This window comes from Somniosus microcephalus, chromosome 3 (genome assembly GCF_052327205.1).
Source record: "Somniosus microcephalus isolate GS21.2 chromosome 3, FLI_Smic_1.0, whole genome shotgun sequence".
Lineage (NCBI taxonomy): Eukaryota > Metazoa > Chordata > Chondrichthyes > Squaliformes > Somniosidae > Somniosus > Somniosus microcephalus.
The window spans coordinates 276,171,884-276,189,822 of NC_140989.1; the positions used below are offsets into that span (position 1 = coordinate 276,171,884).

The 17,939-nt window shown below is 45.0% G+C and overlaps 1 protein-coding gene across 1 annotated transcript in view; it reads left to right on the top strand.

The window, feature by feature from the left end:
- hmcn1 (hemicentin 1) overlaps positions 1–17,939 on the top strand; it is a 757,099-nt gene that overhangs the window by 266,674 nt on the left and 472,486 nt on the right. The window contains exons 12-13 of the mRNA XM_085982583.1: positions 5,225–5,366; positions 16,547–16,674. Of these exons, the coding sequence (XP_085838709.1) occupies positions 5,225–5,366; positions 16,547–16,674 (270 nt within the window). The remainder of the gene's footprint in view (positions 1–5,224; positions 5,367–16,546; positions 16,675–17,939) is intronic.

The window sequence follows — 17,939 nt, forward strand, 5'->3', positions numbered from 1 at the left end:
TCCCACTCTGTTTACTCACAGAATCTCCCGCTCTGTATACTCAGAATCTACCGCTCTGTTTACTCACAGAATCTCCCACTCTGTTTACTCACAGAAAATCCCGCTCTGTATACTCAGAATCTCCCGCTCTGTTTACTCACAGAATCTCCCGCTCTGTATACTCACAGAATCTCCCGTTCTGTAGACTCAGAATCTCCCGCTCTGTTTACTCACAGAATCTCCCGCTCTGTTTACTCACAGAATCTCCCGCTCTGTTTACTCACAGAATCTCCCGCTCTGTTTACTCACCGAATCTGCCGCTCTGTTTACTCACAGAATCTCCCGCTCTGTTTACTCACAGAATCTCCCGCTCTGTTTACTCACAGAATCTCCCGCTCTGTTTACTCACAAAATCTCCCACTCTGTATGCTCAGAATCTTCCGTTCTGTATACTCACAGAATCTCCCGCTCTGTTTACTCACAGAATCTCCCGCTGTTTATACTCACTGAATCTCCCGCTCTGTTTACTCACAGAATCTCCCGCTCTGTTTACTCACCGAATCTCCTGCTCTGTTTACTCACCGAATCTCCCGCTCTGTTTACTCACCGAATCTCCTGCTCTGTTTACTCACCGATTCTCCTGCTCTGTTTACTCACAGAATCTCCCACTCTGTTTACTCACAGAATCACCCGCTCTGTATGCTCAGAATCTCCTGCTCTGCTTACTCACCGAATCTCCCGCTCAGTTTACTCACCGAATCTCCCACTCTGTATACTCACCGAATCTCCCGCTCTGTTTACTCAGAATCTCCTGCTCTGTTTACTCACCGAATCTCCCACTCTGTATACTCAGAATCTCCCACTCTGTTTACTCACAGAATCTCCCGCTCTGTATACTCAGAATCTCCTGCTCTGTTTACTCACAGAATCTCCCGCTCTGTATACTCAGAATCTCCCACTCTGTATACTCAGAATCTCCCGCTCTGTATACTCACAGAATCTCCCGCTCTGTATACTCAGAATCTCCCGCTCTGTATACTCAGAATTTCCCACTCTGTTTACTCACAGAATCTCCCACTCTGTCTACTCAGAATCGCCCGCTCAGTTTACTCACAGAATCTCCCACTCTGTTTACTCACAGAATCTCCCGCTCTGTTTACTCACAAAATCTCCCACTCTGTATGCTCAGAATCTTCCGTTCTGTTTACTCACAGAATCTCCCGCTCTGTATACTCAGAATCTCCCGCTCTGTATACTCAGAATTTCCCACTCTGTTTACTCACAGAATCGCCCGCTCTGTTTACTCACAGAATCTCCCACTCTGTATGCTCAGAATCTTCCGTTCTGTTTACTCACAGAATCTCCCGCTCTGTATACTCAGAATCTCCCGCTCTGTATACTCAGAATTTCCCACTCTGTTTACTCACAGAATCGCCCGCTCTGTTTACTCACAGAATCTCCCGCTTTGTTTACTCACAGAATCTCCCGCTGTTTATACTCACAATCTCCCGCTCTGTTTACTCACAGAATCTCCCGCTCTGTTTACTCACAGAATCTCCCGCTCTGTTGATTCACCAAATCTCCCGATCTGTTTACTCACCGAATCTCCTGCTCTGTTTACTCACCGAATCTCCTGCTCTGTTTACTCAGAATCTCCCGCTCTGTTTACTCACAGAATCTCCCGCTCTGTTTACTCACAGAATCTCCTGCTCTGTTTACTCAGAATCTCCCGCTCTGTTTACTCACAGAATCTCCCACTCTGTTTACTCACAGAATCACCCGCTCTGTTTACTCACCGAATCTCCCGCTCTGTTTACTCACAGAATCACCCGCTCTGTATGCTCAGAATCTCCCGCTCTGTTTACTCACCGAATCTCCCGCTCTGTAGACTCAGAATCTCCCGCTCTGTTTACTCACAGAATCTCCCGCTCTGTTTACTCACAGAATCTCCCGCTGTGTTTACTCACAGAATATCCTGCTCTGTTTACTCACAGAATCTCCCGCTCTGTTTACTCACCGAATCTCCCGCTCTGTTGATTCACCGAATCTCCCGCTCTGTTTACTCACCGAATCTCCTGCTCTGTTTACTCACCGAATCTCCTGCTCTGTTTACTCAGAATCTCCCGCTCTGTTTACTCACAGAATCTCCCACTCTGTTTACTCACAGAATCACCCGCTCTGTATGCTCAGAATCTCCTGCTCTGTTTACTCACCGAATCTCCCACTCTGTTTACTCACCGAATCTCCCGCTCTGTTTACTCACAGAATCGCCCGCTCTGTTTACTCACAGAATCTCCCACTCTGTTTACTCACAGAATCTCCCACTCTGTTTACTCACAGAATCTCCCGCTCTGTTTATTCACAGAATCTCCCGCTGTTTATACTCACCGAATCTCCCGCTCTCCTTACTCACAGAATCTCCCGCTCTGTTTACTTACCGAATCTCCCGCTCTGTTTACTCACCGAATCTCCCGCTCTGTTTACTCACAGAATCTCCCGCTCTGTTTACTCACAGAATCTCCCGCTGTTTATACTCACTGAATCTCCCGCTCTGTTTACTCACAGAATCTCCCGCTCTGTTTACTCACAGAATCTCCCGCTCTGTTTACTCACAGAATCTCCCGCTCTGTTTACTCACAGAATCTCCCGCTCTGTTTACTCACAGAATCTCCCGCTCTAATTAATCACAGAATCTCCTGCTCTGTTTACTCACCGAATCTCCCGCTCTGTTTAATCACAGAATCTCCCGCCCTGTGTTACTATGTACACAAGATAATTCACAACTGGAAATATTGGATGATTCCATGATTTAATTACATATCGGGCCAGAAATTAGGATCGGGTGCTTGCCGCGTGTGCAAGCCCCCGATCTGCACTCACCCTGCGCGCTGACATCTGAAGCTGCTTGCATTTCCTGTCACTGACCCAGTTCAGATGTCGGCGCGATGTGCTTACCTGATCCAGCGGCGTAGTTAGTGCGATGTGCCAGCTGGGATCAGGTGAGCACTCTGCAGCCAATCAGGGGAGGGGAAACTCATTCATGAGTTTGATAGTAAAGACTGTCAAACTCATGAAAAGTACGGGCGCCCAAAAGACTAGTTTAACTTTAATTAAAATTTTAAAAAACATCCCAATAATTAAATAAACTATAAATAACTTAAAAAAACTATTTAAAACAATTAATAACATTTTTGAAAAAAGTAATTTTTTACGAAATCGGGTCTAAAAATAAACTTACCTTACTGTAAAGTCCTTAAAAACAATGAAGCTGTGGAAAAATGTAATAATTTTAAATACTAGACCACTTACCTTCAAGAATCCACTCCTTACGCCTCCTTTTTTCATTTCTAAAAAGTTCAGGCCCTTGCACACGCGCAAACCTGTCAAAACGAAGGAAGTTGAACGCGTGCGCGCAGAGTCCTGCGTGCACGCGTTGGACCTCTTAACCCCTTAGTTCGATGGAGAGGAAATGCCGGTTTCCCGCGCATGCGCTGTGCATGCTGAAATCCGGCACTTCCAACGGGCCCACGCGTGAGTACACCGTCCGTACTCACGCGTTGGGACCGGAATTACTGGCCCATCATGTTTCTGTAATTCTTTTGGTGTTGTCATAATGCTCTGACTGGAAATATCATCAATATACCCTGTAGTTGAAAACACCAGTGAAAGCTACAAAAAGAAATATAGAGATCAAATCATGTGACTGAAAATCAAAACTTGACATATGATAGTTGAGATCAGTCTAATTGCTGGCTATTACTCTCCAGCTCTGAATATCAAACAAAGACTTGCACTTTTTCAAAGCAGGAACCAGACAAGCTCTTTGCAAAAATAGGTTAATAACTTTAACATACATTGGAAAATCCCAAGTGATAGTTGTGAAAATGTCACCTGTGTTACCCTGAAGGTGATATGTTTGGCTCTGGCTATTGCCCATGGTCCCTGGGTAACGTATGTATTGATATCTCCCCCCTGGATGAGAAGTAATATAAAACAAAGCCCTGTATAAAAATAATATGCCTCTGCTTTCCCTCTCCCAAGAATGCTGCAATGGATTTGCAGTATCTTTTGGCAGTAAAATGGAACCACATGACAAATGTCTTTATATTTTCTTGAGTAAACCTCTAATATTGATAAAATCTGTACTTTGCAAAATGGCTCTCGTGCTTCATTTAAATGTTATGCTCAACAGCCTCGGCATTTAGCTAACATGTTAATTGCCTCATATGCCTGCACAAAAGGAGATTGCCCCTTTAATGCGCTGTAAAACAAAGATGCCACAAGTTTACCCAACTACATAAAATAACTAGTATCCAATGGCTCATATTAACTTTTATTAAAAGTGAATCTTTAAAATAAATTGAACTTTTAATCTTCAAATACTTCTAATATCATCGACATGGGACCAGAGCCTGGTGCAGTGAAGTATGACCATGTTGAATCGGTACTTACCTCATGGGTTATGTATAGGGCAAATGATTTGTTAACACGGAGGGACACGCAGAAACCGGCATTTTCATGGCATCTGGGACGTTTTATGGAAAATTCTGATACTCAGGCACTAAATCCTGCTGCATGTGATCAGTGTGGAAATTCACAGACTGTCAGCTGCACCAATACACTTATCCTAGTTATGTGTTGTCTGAGGATAGTTGCTGATATTTTATTTATTAATTAGCAGAGATACAATTGGGTGCTCCTGCGGACCCGTTGTTTTTTCCGGGGACTGTTGAGGTGAGAGTGTGCAATGGATTTGGTAGGATGGGATATGCTCCCACACTGAACCAGAGACCTTGTTCCAGGCAATAATGCCCTGGAGCTGGGTTTCCCAGGAGCGAGATTCTTATTTGGGGAGTTGGGGCCATCTCGGGCGTATTCTTGGCTTATTCCTAATCAAAGAAATATGCTTATGAAGGTCCCAGAACTGCCGAACCAGGTTGCAACGTTTTTGAGTAGTGGAACTTGTAACCTGATGCTTGTATAATAGGATATGGTAGTGTAGTGGTTGGTTATGTTACTGGACTAGTAATCCAGAGACCTGGACTAATGATCCAGAGAACGTGAATTCAGTTCAACAAAACCACCTGCTTTTTGAGACAAACTGGTACGTTTATAATGTTTGAGTGGTTTTCTGCGAATTGATCGACCTTGTCTGAACCTCCTATTTCTGTGTGATTTGCTAACTCATGCTTTATACTGAAATCATTTTATTCTAAGTAACTGGTAATGTTGTGCTTTAAATCAGAACCTCCACGGGTCACTGTGTACCCCAAGAACCAGACCTTTACTGAAAGGAGAGAGGTGCGAATCAGGTGCTCCGCCACAGGCTACCCCCAGCCACAGGTAGTCTGGACTCACAATGATATGTTCATAATGGGAACAAGCAGGTACAGACTCTTGTAATATTTTATTTTACGATAATTCAAGATTTTGTTATGCTTTGCATCAGTTCTTTAAATAATCCATTAAGCCCCTCAGGTGGTTCAGCTGGTAAATGTGCTGCTTGCTGCAGAGCTCAACCAGACACAAGGGAAGGTTCCTGATCTCAGCTGAAGTGCCTATTGAGGTGCTAGAGAGAGAACATTTAGCCAGGGTTCTTACTCTTCGTCATCCCTGCTGCAAAGTGGTGGACGGATGTCAGATAATGATAGGATCAGGACTGGATGCCTTACATCTCCTAGCCAAATAGCTTGCTGACACAAGAGAGATGGCCATAACAACAACAAGAACAACTTGTATTTATATAGCGCCTTTAACGTAGTAAAATATCCCAAGGTACTTAACAGGAGTGTTATAAGACAAAAATTTGACACCGAGCCACATAAGAAGAAACTAGGGCAGATGGCCAAAAGCTTGGTCAAGGAGGTAGGTTTTAAGGAGCGTCTTAAAGGAGGAAAGAGAGGCAGAGAGGTTTAGGGAGGGAGTTCCAGAGCCGAGGGCCTAGGCAGCTGAAGGCACGGCCACCAATGGTTGAGCAATTATAATCAGGGATGCTCAAGAGGGCAGAATTTGAGGAGCGCAAATATTTCGGTGGGGTTGTGGGGCTAAAGGAGATTACAGAGATAGGGAGGGGCGAGGCCATTGAGAGATTTGAAAACAATGATGAGAATTTGGAAATCGAGGCATTGCTTAAGCGGGAGCCAATGGAGGTCAGCAAGCACCGGGGTAATGGGTGAATGGGACTTGGTGCAAGTTAGGACACGGGCAGCCGAGTTTTTGATGACCTCAAGTTTACGTAGGATAGAATGTGGGAGGCCAGCCAGGAGTGTGTTGGAATAGTCAAGTCTAGAGGTAACAAAGGCATGGATGAGGGTTTCAGCAGCAGATGAGCTGAGGCAGGGGCGGAAACGGGCGATGTTACGGAGGTGGAAATAGGTGGTCTTAGTTATGCCATGGATATGTGGCCGGAAGCTCATTTCAGGGTCAAATATGACACTAAGGTTGCAAACAGTCTCGTTCAGCCTCAGACAGTTGCCAGGGAGAGGAATGGAGTCGGTGGCTAGGGAACGGAGTTTGTGGCGGGGACCAAAGACAGTGGCTTCGGTCTTCCCAATATTTAATTGGAGAAAATTCTGCTCATCCAGTACTGGATGTCGGACAAGCAGTGTGACAATTTAGAGACCGTGGAGGGGCTGATAGAGGTGGTGGTGAGGTAGAGCTGGGTGTCATCAGCGTACATGTAGAAACTGACGCTGTGTTTTCGGATGATGTCGTCGAGGGGCAGCATGCAGATGAGAAATAGGAGGGGGCCAGGGATAGATCCCTGGGGGACACCAGAGGTAACAATGCGAGAGTGGAAAGAGATGCCATTGCAGGTGATTTCTGGCTACAATTAGATAGATAAGAATGGAACCAGGCGAGTGCAGTCCCACCCAGCTGGACGATGGTGGAGAGGCGTTGGAGAAGGATGGAGTTGTCAACCGTGTCAAAGGCTGCAGACAGGTCGATAAGGATGAGGAGGGATAGTTTACCTTTGTCACAGTCACAAAGGATGTCATTTGTGACTTCGATGAGAGCCGTTTCGGTACTGTGGCAGAGGCAGAAACCGGATTGAAGGGATTCAAACATGGAATTCCGGGTAAGATGGGCATGGGTTTGGAAGGCGACAACACTTTCAAGGACTTTGGAGAGGAAAGGGAGGTTGGAGATGGGGCGGTCGTTTGCAAGGACAGAGGAGTCAAGGTTGGTTTTTTGAGGAGGGGGTGATGATAACCGATTTGAAGGAGAGGAGGACAGTACCTGAGGAGAGAGAACCATTCACAATGTCAGCTAACATGTGAGCCAGAAAAGGAAGTTGGGTGGTCAGCAATTTAGTGGGAATAGGGTCGAGGGAGCAGGAAGTGGGTCTCATGGACAAGCTGAGCATGGAGAGGTCAAGAGGAGAGATTGGAGAGAAATTGGAGAAAGATGCGTGTAGTGTATGTAACCGTCTACCTTTAAGAGACTATTGTATGTAACCGTTCACCTTTAAGAGAACTATTTTAGGTGTGGCACTACTTGTTTGGCTTCTGTATACGGTAATACCGACGGTGACCACACCGGTATATAAGTGCTGTGGCATGATTTATAGGGCAGATTCGCCCTGACCTTCGAATAGTAAAGTCCTGTTTGTTTGTTACTCCTGAAGTCTGTGTCGTTATTAACTGCACAACCCACAGACTTTACAGTGGCGACGAGTCCGATCGTACCCTGCGGCAAGACTACCAAAGCAACTAAAGAGCGTCAAAGAGAGGCAACCGCCCTCGTCGTTCTGCTGGGAGAAAACACGAGGCTGCAGCAATAGAAAGGAGGAAGACTTTAGCAACAAAAGCTTCCATCAGCAACAGGCACTGACTGTCCCTTCTGCCACGGTGCGGAGTGAGCCGATCAGCAGGAAGCAAGGCGGCCACGGAGACTGTGAGTAAGGGAAAGTGTAAAGAATATCCGGAGGATAAGGGCTGTGCACTCGACCACGGTCGAGGGGGAAAGGAGCCGGACGGAAAGTCGGGTCCAACGGCGTCGTGAGACAGCCAGACCGCGATCGGCGGGAAAGCCGGGCAGCGACCGAAGCCACGAAGCGCTGAGACCGGGAGCGTAGGCGCAGGAAGAGAGAAACTCAGCCGCAGCCGGGGAGGGAAGCACCGGACTGCGAGAGGGCTGGGAGGCGAATGGGAACCGAGCGTGCGGGAGAAACAGAGCCGACCAAGGGAGACTGCGCGAGAGCCAGTCCAGCGGCTGAACTGTTCTCCGCCAACGGGAGTACCCAGCGCCGGTAGAGCCGAGCGGGCGGGAGAGAGAGAGACAGAGCCGAGCAAGGGGAGAGAGACTGCGCGAGAGCCAGTCCAGCGGCTGAACTGTTCTCCGTCAACGGGGTGTACCCAGAGCCGGTAGAGCCGTGCGAGCGGGAGAGAGAGACAGAGCCGAGTAAGGGGAACTGTGCGAGAGCCAGCCCAGCGGCTGAACCTGTCCGCTGTGGGGAAAGCGGACCCCTCCCACCAGGGAAGAAACGCGGGAAGCCGCCATTAGGCGGAGAAGACGACAGACGCGGGAAACCGCCATTGAAGGGGCGGGGAGAGAAGGAAAGAGCGGGAAACCGCCATTTTCGCGGGAAAAGCCGCCATCTTAGAAAAAAAAAGAAATAATAATTTAAAGAAATACTTGTGTTGTTCCCAAAGAGAGGAAGATGCCTAAGCGTGGTAACATCAACGATTTTAATTCCGAGGTAGAAGACTGGGCCACGTACGTGGAATGCATTGAGATCTATTGTGAGGCCAATAAAATAGAAGAAGATGACAAAGCTATAACCTTGCTGAACTCGATGGGCGCAAAGACATACGGGCTCTTGAAGCATCTACTAGCACCAGCTAAACCGGCGGATCAGACTTTCGATGATATTGTGGCTGTCCTGAAGGACCACTTGAACCCTACACCGTTGATGTTGGCTGAACGATTCAAATTCTATGCGAGAATGCAACGGAAAGACGAAAGCAACGCAGAATACTTGGTCGAACTGCGTAGACTAGCGAAATACTGCCAGTTTGGAGGGAATCTGACAGAGGCATTGCGAGACAAGTTCGTGTGCGGGTTGGCAAAGGAAGGAACGCAAAAGCGACTACTCGAAGAGAACGACCTTACACTTGACAGGGCTGTCCTTATTGCAGCATCGCACGAAGCCGCAGCGAAGGGAACTGCGGAAATGCAGCTAAAGACAGCAGCACTAAGTGTGGATCAAATTACCTCGACAACAACAAAATGCTATCGTTGTGGGAAGACAACACACGACCAGAACCAATGCTGGTTTAAGAACCAGGAATGTAGGAAATGTGGCAAACTGGGTCACATAGCTAAGGTATGCCGGTCAGGGAAGAAGACCAACAACCAAAGGAAGCCATCACAGGAAAGGTACAACAAGGTACACAAGGTGGCTGAGAAGAGTTCAGACGAACAGAATTCAGACTCAGACCCAAACGGCCAGGAGCTGGGTAGTCTGAGAATTCACAATGTGAGTAAGGAAGCTGACCTACAAACTATCTGGATCATGCTGAAAATAGCTGGAATCCAAGTGAAAATGGAGTTGGACACTGGATCAGCTCTATCAGTCATAAATCGAAGGGATTACCACCGGCTATTCTCACATATACCCTTAAGAGATACCAAGTTCGTATTGCAGACATACACGGGGCATAAAGTATACCCCATGGGAAAGATAAGAGTCAAAGTGAGAGATAGGGGTAAAGAACACCCAAGAATGAACTTATACGTACTACATGAGGGAGGACCACCACTTCTAGGACGGGAGTGGATCAAGAAAATAGACATGGAATGGCACTATCTAAAAGCCATAACGAGTGAGGACTCGGTGCAGACAAGCAGCTCAGATTCTGAAACGGATGACGATAAGACCAACCCAAATATGAAAGACAAGGCTGAAATGGACTTGCCGACGAAGGTTGGAAAAACGAAGGCATGCATAAAGGCTTATGCTCCAGAGAAGAACAAAGTTTCAGAACAGAACTCCACCGAACAACGACAACAATTAGAACAATTGAGTTACTGTCTCGTACAAGAGATGAAAACAATGAAAAAGTTCTATGACCCCAAATGGGAGAATCTGGAAAGACAACAGAAGCAGCTAGCTCAAGCAGAGAGCGACCATAGAGCCATCGTGACCAATTACCGATCACATCTCCCTTATGATGTTCAGGAGTTAGAATATTTGCATGATCTAGAGATACAGCATAAAGGCAAACCACGCTACACTGAGGATTTTGTTCTGCAATTGGAGACGGAGCTAGTGCAGGCAAGGTTAAGAGAAGCTGAATCGCAGTGTGCACTTAAAGAGATGCAGAAAAAAATCTTGGACATAGAAAAGAGAAACGCTTCTTTACCTGATGAGAATAATGTGGCCATGTTGCAAGAGGAGCTTATAGGGGCGAAACTGAAAGAAGCTAAGCAAAGGATGTTGGAACTTGAAACACAGAACCAAATCAGCAGTAACCAGCTATGTCGAGCAGAGAAGGAGTGCAATGGTCTACAGGAGAAGGTGCAATATCTCTCAGCCCAGAATAAGGGACTACTCACTCAGTTAAATGAAAGTAAAGGGAAAATGGCTGAGATAGACTGCAAGAATAAAGAAGATTTGATGGCAGTGAGACTTCGAGAGGCAGATAGCATAGCAGCCTTGGCTGAACTCCAACAGAAAATTGTGAAAGAAGCAAATGAAGAGGAATCTTCAGGAAGCCAGGATTTTATTCCAGTTCTTCTCTACGACTCCTTACAAGCAGAGTGTGAGAAGTTGAAAGAACAGTATGAAGAGGCCCAGGCTACAATTCTGGAGGGGGTTAACTCGGCAACCTCCGAAAAGCTAGTTTCAGTAGAAGCATATGAGCAACTAAAGGTTGAACATGAGCAAGAAGTCCAAAGGCTGCAGGAAATTCTTGATGAGCTCAAGGCCAAGACAGACTCATCGGTAGAAGTTCCATCCATAGAGGAGAAATTAGAGGTGAAAGACATGGCAGAACATGAAAGGCAAGATGTCCAAGAACTCAGAAAATTATTGAAGGAAACCCAAGACAAATATGAGGCGGCAATGACCGAGGTTCAACAACTTGAAGAACAGATTCAACTGGGAATCCTTTCAGCGGAAGAAAAGGAAACTGTAAGAAACACAGAGACTGTAAGACATGAGCTAGAGAGCATCATGGCACAAGAGCTAGATAGCATCATGGCACAACTTCTCCGAGCGCTGAAAGCCAAAGTCCAAGAGGAAAAGAAGGTGAAAGCATTGGAGGAAAAGGTGGATGAAATGGAGAAGACTCTGATTCACAGTGTTCCCGCGGAAGAGTTAACGGTCAGCCAACTCCTTCATATGTTGAGGGACAAGACTCTGCAATGGGAACAATCTGAATACGAGCTTCAATCTTCAGAGGGAAGGAGTTCGGAGCTCTCAAAAGTTACGGATATAGCTGAGGGTGCAACACGGATTTTACTGGGATGCCAAAAGTACGCTGAATCACGTCAATGGGAACAACAGACTGTTGAAACAGATGCTCCAGTAGAAGGATTGAATAGCCCGATCAATCAATCTCCGATGGAAGGGGAAGTATTGAAGTCATTAGTGAAGGATTTGCAGGAAACCCAGGAAGAGTGGGATGAATATGAACGCATAAAGAAGTCTCTTCAGGAAAGATGTCTAGGGAGGGAACAACAGTCGGCTAACGTCCAGTTGGGTAAGGAAGAAGTAGCAGGCCCTCTCGCTAGACTAGCTCAGGATGACACCGAATATTACCATGACCTGTTGAGTGACACGGAATATTATGAGGACTTGGTCTGCCCAGCTTGTGATGAAAACTCCCAAAGTGCAGAAATCAGGATGAAGCACTTAAAGTCTAAAGAACATAGGGAGATGGTGGCGCTACAGCTGGCAGCTGATAAGGGAGCCCCGAGAGTCTCCAAGAAGCAAAAAAGGAAAAGACGAAGCCGAAGATGATAACCATCTAAATCATTATTACTTCTAATGGGAAAGTAGGGAAAAATTACGAAGGCAGTCCAGCTGTTTGTAAAAGTCAGCACTGCTGGTTCAGCAGGACGGAAGTTCAAGCTGTTACGTCAAGGGAAAGACTATTGGATGAGTCACGCTAGCAATGTGAACCGGCTACACCACAGAGATGTTGTTCGGACCGAGTCAAGACCAGAGACTGAATCTGTGAACTGTTCCCACAGAGACTGAACCTGTGAACTGTTTTCCGCAGAGACTATATCTGTAAATTGTTTTACATGAAGTTGAATATATGTTATGTTTAATGGGGAATACGTATGTTGTAAGCTAAAAAGGGAGGATTGTAGTGTATGTAACCGTCTACCTTTAAGAGACTATTGTATGTAACCGTTCACCTTTAAGAGAACTATTTTAGGTGTGGCACTACTTGTTTGGCTTCTGTATACGGTAATACCGACGGCGACCACACCGGTATATAAGTGCTGTGGCATGATTTATAGGGCAGATTCGCCCTGACCTTCGAATAGTAAAGTCCTGTTTGTTTGTTACTCCTGAAGTCTGTGTCGTTATTAACTGCACAACCCACAGACTTTACAATGCGAGTTCAGGGCTAGGGCAGGGGGAAACCTGAGGGGAAGTTTGGCCCGGTGGGCTAGGGGAAGGAAGGGAAGTGGCAGAGGCAGCTGAACGGATAGTCTCAATCTTAGAGACAAAGAAGTCCATGAGCTTCTCGCACTTGTTGTTGGAGGTGAGGGTGGAGGAGACAGGGGAGAGGGGTTAAAGGAGATGGTTCGCAGTAGAGAATAGTAACCGGGGTTTATCTGTGCATTCCAGAATGATCCTGGAATAGTGAACAGTTTTGGCAGACAAAGTAGGACCCGATAATGCTTTATGTGGTCCAGTCAGATCTGGCGGTGAATGGTCAAACCAGTTGTCCGCCATAGCCGTTCAAGTCTGCATCCCTTGGACTTGAGGGAGTGAAGATGAGGGCCGTACCAGGGGGAACGGCCAGGGTGAGAGAGTAATTGTTTTAATAGTGACTAGGGCATCAAAGGTGGTGACGGTATGGTTGAGCAGATTGGTAGCTGCAGAAATGTCATGGTGAATGGAAGGCCAAAGGCTGGAAAGTTGGGATTTTGTAAGTGCAGTTGTAAGAGAGTTGGGAGAGAGTTTTTTACAGGGGCGGAGGCAGTATAGGGTTTATTAATTTTAGACAAATGTACACTTTAAAGGGAACTTTACTATAAGCGAGCTTTGCTTATTAACAAGGATTGTTGGAGCATGCATTCAGCCAAGGTAAATCTGTGGCTTTGCTTTTGATACCCCAATAGAAATTCTCTGGCAGTCTACCAGGATCAATTTCATAACACGCTGATCTTGTTATAGTTGTCTCCAGCTTCACACATGTCACTTATAATGTTAACAAAATGGTAAGTACTTATTTTGAAATGAATCCCAGATTTTAACTAATTAGCTTTATGTATATTCACATATGTACACCTCTTGAGTGTAGTCCTGTATTCATTCATCTCAGCTGCTAAGCCTTGGAGCGGGCAGTCTGTAATGACATCTCCACCCAGGCTTCTTCTCACACTGACATGACTGACGAGAAGCAGACGTGCTCCAAGGAAATCCCCACAGCTGCTGTTACGTCAGTGCATCCGCTCCACTATTTAGGAACACGGATGGATGAATACAGGCTCAACAGATGGGTCTATTTGTAGACAAATTATTTGAATTGAAAATTTAATTTGTGACATATTAGAAGGTAAATCCTTCTCTTTGTTAATATTCTGAACTAACGTCACATTTTAAGAAACAGCTGCTCCTTCTCCTCATGGCCCTGTTGCTAAATTAGATGCCCTGAATGGAAATGAGCAATACAGACCGCAATCTCTCAAATTCAATCACTGTGAAGTCAACTGATCTCAGTTGAACATTTGAGGGTACTACAATTGGCAATTACTGGACTTGAGAGGGAGGAAATAAAAATTCATCAACATTCATGCACCTGATTGCAATCTAGCACCCACTGCCGGAAAGCAGCATCAGTCTCGGCTACAACGATCAATCGCCAGCCAACTCTCAGTATCTAGGATTAACTGTGAAGAATGGACCCTTGAGAGAGCTTAAGAGGTCAGCTGGCATCCGTGGAACTGTACTGTAGCTTGAGACAGGAGGAGAAAAAAATAGAAAAAGAAACAGTTGTAAGTGAATGTATTTTGGCCAGATAAGATGAGACTGTAGTTGGAGCCCGAATGTCTGCTACTGGAGGCTGCTGTTGTGCTAGCTCAGTGCTCTAGCAGCCTCTAGTGGTAGTGGTCAAGGACTACAATACTGTACCACATATTTTGCAGGATAGATACACAATCAAGTTCTCAACCTTAAAGTATTTTGCTTTCTGTTCCTGGCTGTTCAGGAGACTAACACAAGCGTGCAGAATTATATTCAACAACACTTTGAATTTTACTGCCATTGGGAATATTTGAAAGAAGCAAGTCCAAAAATGAAATACCCCAAGGATCATGGCCCAGTCAATACGTGCACCTCCGCTGTTGTAGTCTGCATATGGAACAAATTGCATGTGAAACAGCCTTTCATAATGTGTCCCATGTGATTTGCTGAATAACTTCATATCTTTATTTATAAGATGACATTTTCTTTTGCACATCCTATCAGCCCTGTTTGAAGCAAATGCCAGTATAGAATTTTGTTTCTGCTTTGGTTCCCCAGCTGACAGTTTATTTTCTTAAGTGTTACATGATAGTGCATGTTCTATAAGATTTTTATTCTCCCTCCCCCCCAAAAAATTAAGATTCTCTTATGTTGGTTTCTTGTCACAAACAAAACTCTGTTTGCACAGTAAGACTCTTTGAAATCAGACCTGTCAACATAATCTGGGTGTGAGACTCTCTTGTGTATTCTCTATTTTGTAGAAATCATGATGTCCCTAAATTGTGCAAATTCTTAAGTATTTGGGCTTATTTTCTTGGTGTAATGAAATTCTGCTATTATATGTGCTGTGTTTGTGCTGGAAGCATTTTTATGATTGTTAATTAATGCAATCATTTCTGGATTATTGTTAAATACTCTACACTTAACCTATCAACCACTTGCACTTTTTGGTACGCTCTGATGCTGGATTAGTCAAATTTATCCACTGCAGTATGAAGAGAGGTGACCAAATCAGAACAAGGGCCATCACTACTCTGCTCTTGTACACTTCCTCGTGGCTGGCTAAAGCAGTGTGGGCAGACTGGGAGCAGGTCAGCCACAGTTGGTTGGTTTGTGGTTCAGGAAGACAATGAAAGAGGAGGAAGAAAATACAGTTTAAAAATAAGGGGCACTTTGTGATGGGTCGCATATAGGTCATAAATTCAGCTTGGGGTCAAACAAGATGGTTCAGTCTGAGACACTGGCTCAGGAGGGGGACGGTTTCGATGGCAAGGACATTGGCCACATAGAATTATTGCTGTGGTAAAGGAAATTGTAAAGATTGTAAATTAAGGAAATCTGATTAACCTTTATTTCTATTCATTTTGTGTATGCTTAAAAAAAACTGTAACCCACATGATTAGAACTGCCAACTGTGGAAACTGAATTTGTGTTGTGAGGATATCCAGTGACTGATTGTGAAACCCATGAAGCAGAATGAGAATACTATGTTGCTATCAAGAGAGAATAATGTGAGGTCACCTGGTGACTTGGGTGTCCAAATGGCAGCTCATGAGCCTGCAATCTGGCTCTCAAGACCCAGGCAACACCGTTCTATTTGTGCTTCTATTTCTTATTTGATGGTTTTCCCAGTTTGAACTTTATGGACCCAAAGGCTGTCTTTGGCCTCATTAATGGATAAATCCTAAATCAGAAAACTTGGATCTGTTAGTAACAGCAAGTTGAAATATAGACAAGTTATTGGGAACATGGAGTTAAACTTTTGTGTGGCCTCCCAACTTCTATGTTATGTACCTATGCAACCCATGAAGACAAAACTCTTCGACATCCCAAGTTAGCAGGTAAGGGATCCCGCCCAGTGTGATACTAAATCATACAGACCAGAAAAGTCCCAAGTTCAACTCCTAGTCTATGCTGAGGTAGCTGATCTTAGCTGGGGCAGAAACACCGGTGCTACAATAAGCCACAGCTTCCTTGGGGCTACATGGGGGGGGGGGGAGGGGAAATGAGCCAACGATGCCACTCATGATTGATCTCCATGCTGGAAAGCATATATGTGTGTGAGGATGTCGGGTGACAACAGAATCAAAGTCAGCTGTAATGCTCCCCACACCCAAAGTAAAATAGCCTTCTGACATTCAATATCCAGGATAATGCGTGAATAATGGCCACTTGGAACCAGATGGTGTGGAACCGCGCCAATGGAACCATGCCCCAGCATGCATCAGTACCTTCAGAAGGCAATAACAGGGAGAATTAAAAAAGGATATAATGGTCTGTTTACTGGTTTATGGAAGAATTATTTGGTTATTTGTAGTTAGTCTATATTTTAAGTTTGCAACCTTCAATAGTAAAACATGTCATATTGTAACAAATACATGTCTAAGGTGCCTCACTGTACTTTGTGTTTTAAAGGCATATGCTAAGTAAAGGTGGAAGTCTAATTATTAGACATGCTTCCCAGAAGGATTCTGGAGTTTATACCTGCCTGGCCAGTAACGCTGCAGGGACAGACAGACAAGCATCCATTCTCACCTACATAGGTTAGTGTAAAAGTCCTTGTATTTCTGTGTGTAACAGTGCAAAGAGCTAAAGAGTAAACTGCCTGATCCTATGCTCCCAGCAGGGAGCCATGCTTGAAGGGAGCATGGATCAGAAAACTGGGACTACAGCGCTGTAGATCTAACTCTGACCCGAGTTCCCTCTGAGGGTGGCTGCCCCCCGGGAATGCAGAATTTACCATTAGCTGTAGAATTACAGATGGACTACAATGTGTTGCAGGCTGCTGTGCAAATGAAAGGTTCTAATTGTATCATAAACTGTGCCAGCCCAGTACCAGGGGATTAGGTTATCAGTATCATAATCAACAGGCTGCACTAAAACCCAGTACTGACTTTTTATATGAGAAATACGGTGGGAGTTCTGGCTAAAAACTTTGCATGCCAGGAAAAGCCGGTAACACAGAAACTATAGGCCTGAATTTGATGGAAACTTGTGTCATAGTAATGATACATTAACCGTGTGCACCAGTATTTAAATGTAAAAATTTCAGGAAATAATGGAGTGAGTGAGTTATGCCATTAGTTGTGTTGCCCCATAATTTGCTGACATTAGCGCTGCCGATACCCTTGCCTATGCTGAGAGAAGTTTATTTTCGGCACTCGCGCCTCCATTGTAGTCGATGGTGTTAAATCTGTGAGTTGTTCAAGTAATTAATACTCAGACTTAATCAGTAACAATAAAACAGGTCTTTACTGGTTGGAGGTAGGGACTATACGTAGGTCTTTACTTCATGCCCACAGGCGGGAACTGAGGGGAGATCAGTACCCACAGTACTATTTATACCCCTATGGCCAGGAGTGGTACTGCGTATCACTACGCCCTACAAGTAGTGCAGTCCTGTCCATAGGTTCAAAGTAGCACACATATTACATACACAACATTCTTCCCTTCCTAGCTTTACAGTCATCTCCCCATTTAACATAACGTAATAACATATATACATATATAACTTCAGGTTTACATAACAGAATAACATAGATACATAGATAACTTCATGTCAAAACAGATCACAGATTCAGTCTCTGCGGAAAACAGTTCACAGATTCAATCTCTGTGGTGTAGTCGGTTCACGTTGCTGGAGTGACTCATTCAATAGTCCTTCCATGGATTTAACAGTTTGAACTTCCGAACTGAATTGGCTCCGTTCGGAGGGACCACGTGTGTGATCTGGTAGAGGTAATAATGGTTCAGATGGGTCATCTTCTGTTTCGACTTTTCCTTTTCTGCTTCTTGGAGACTCTCTGGG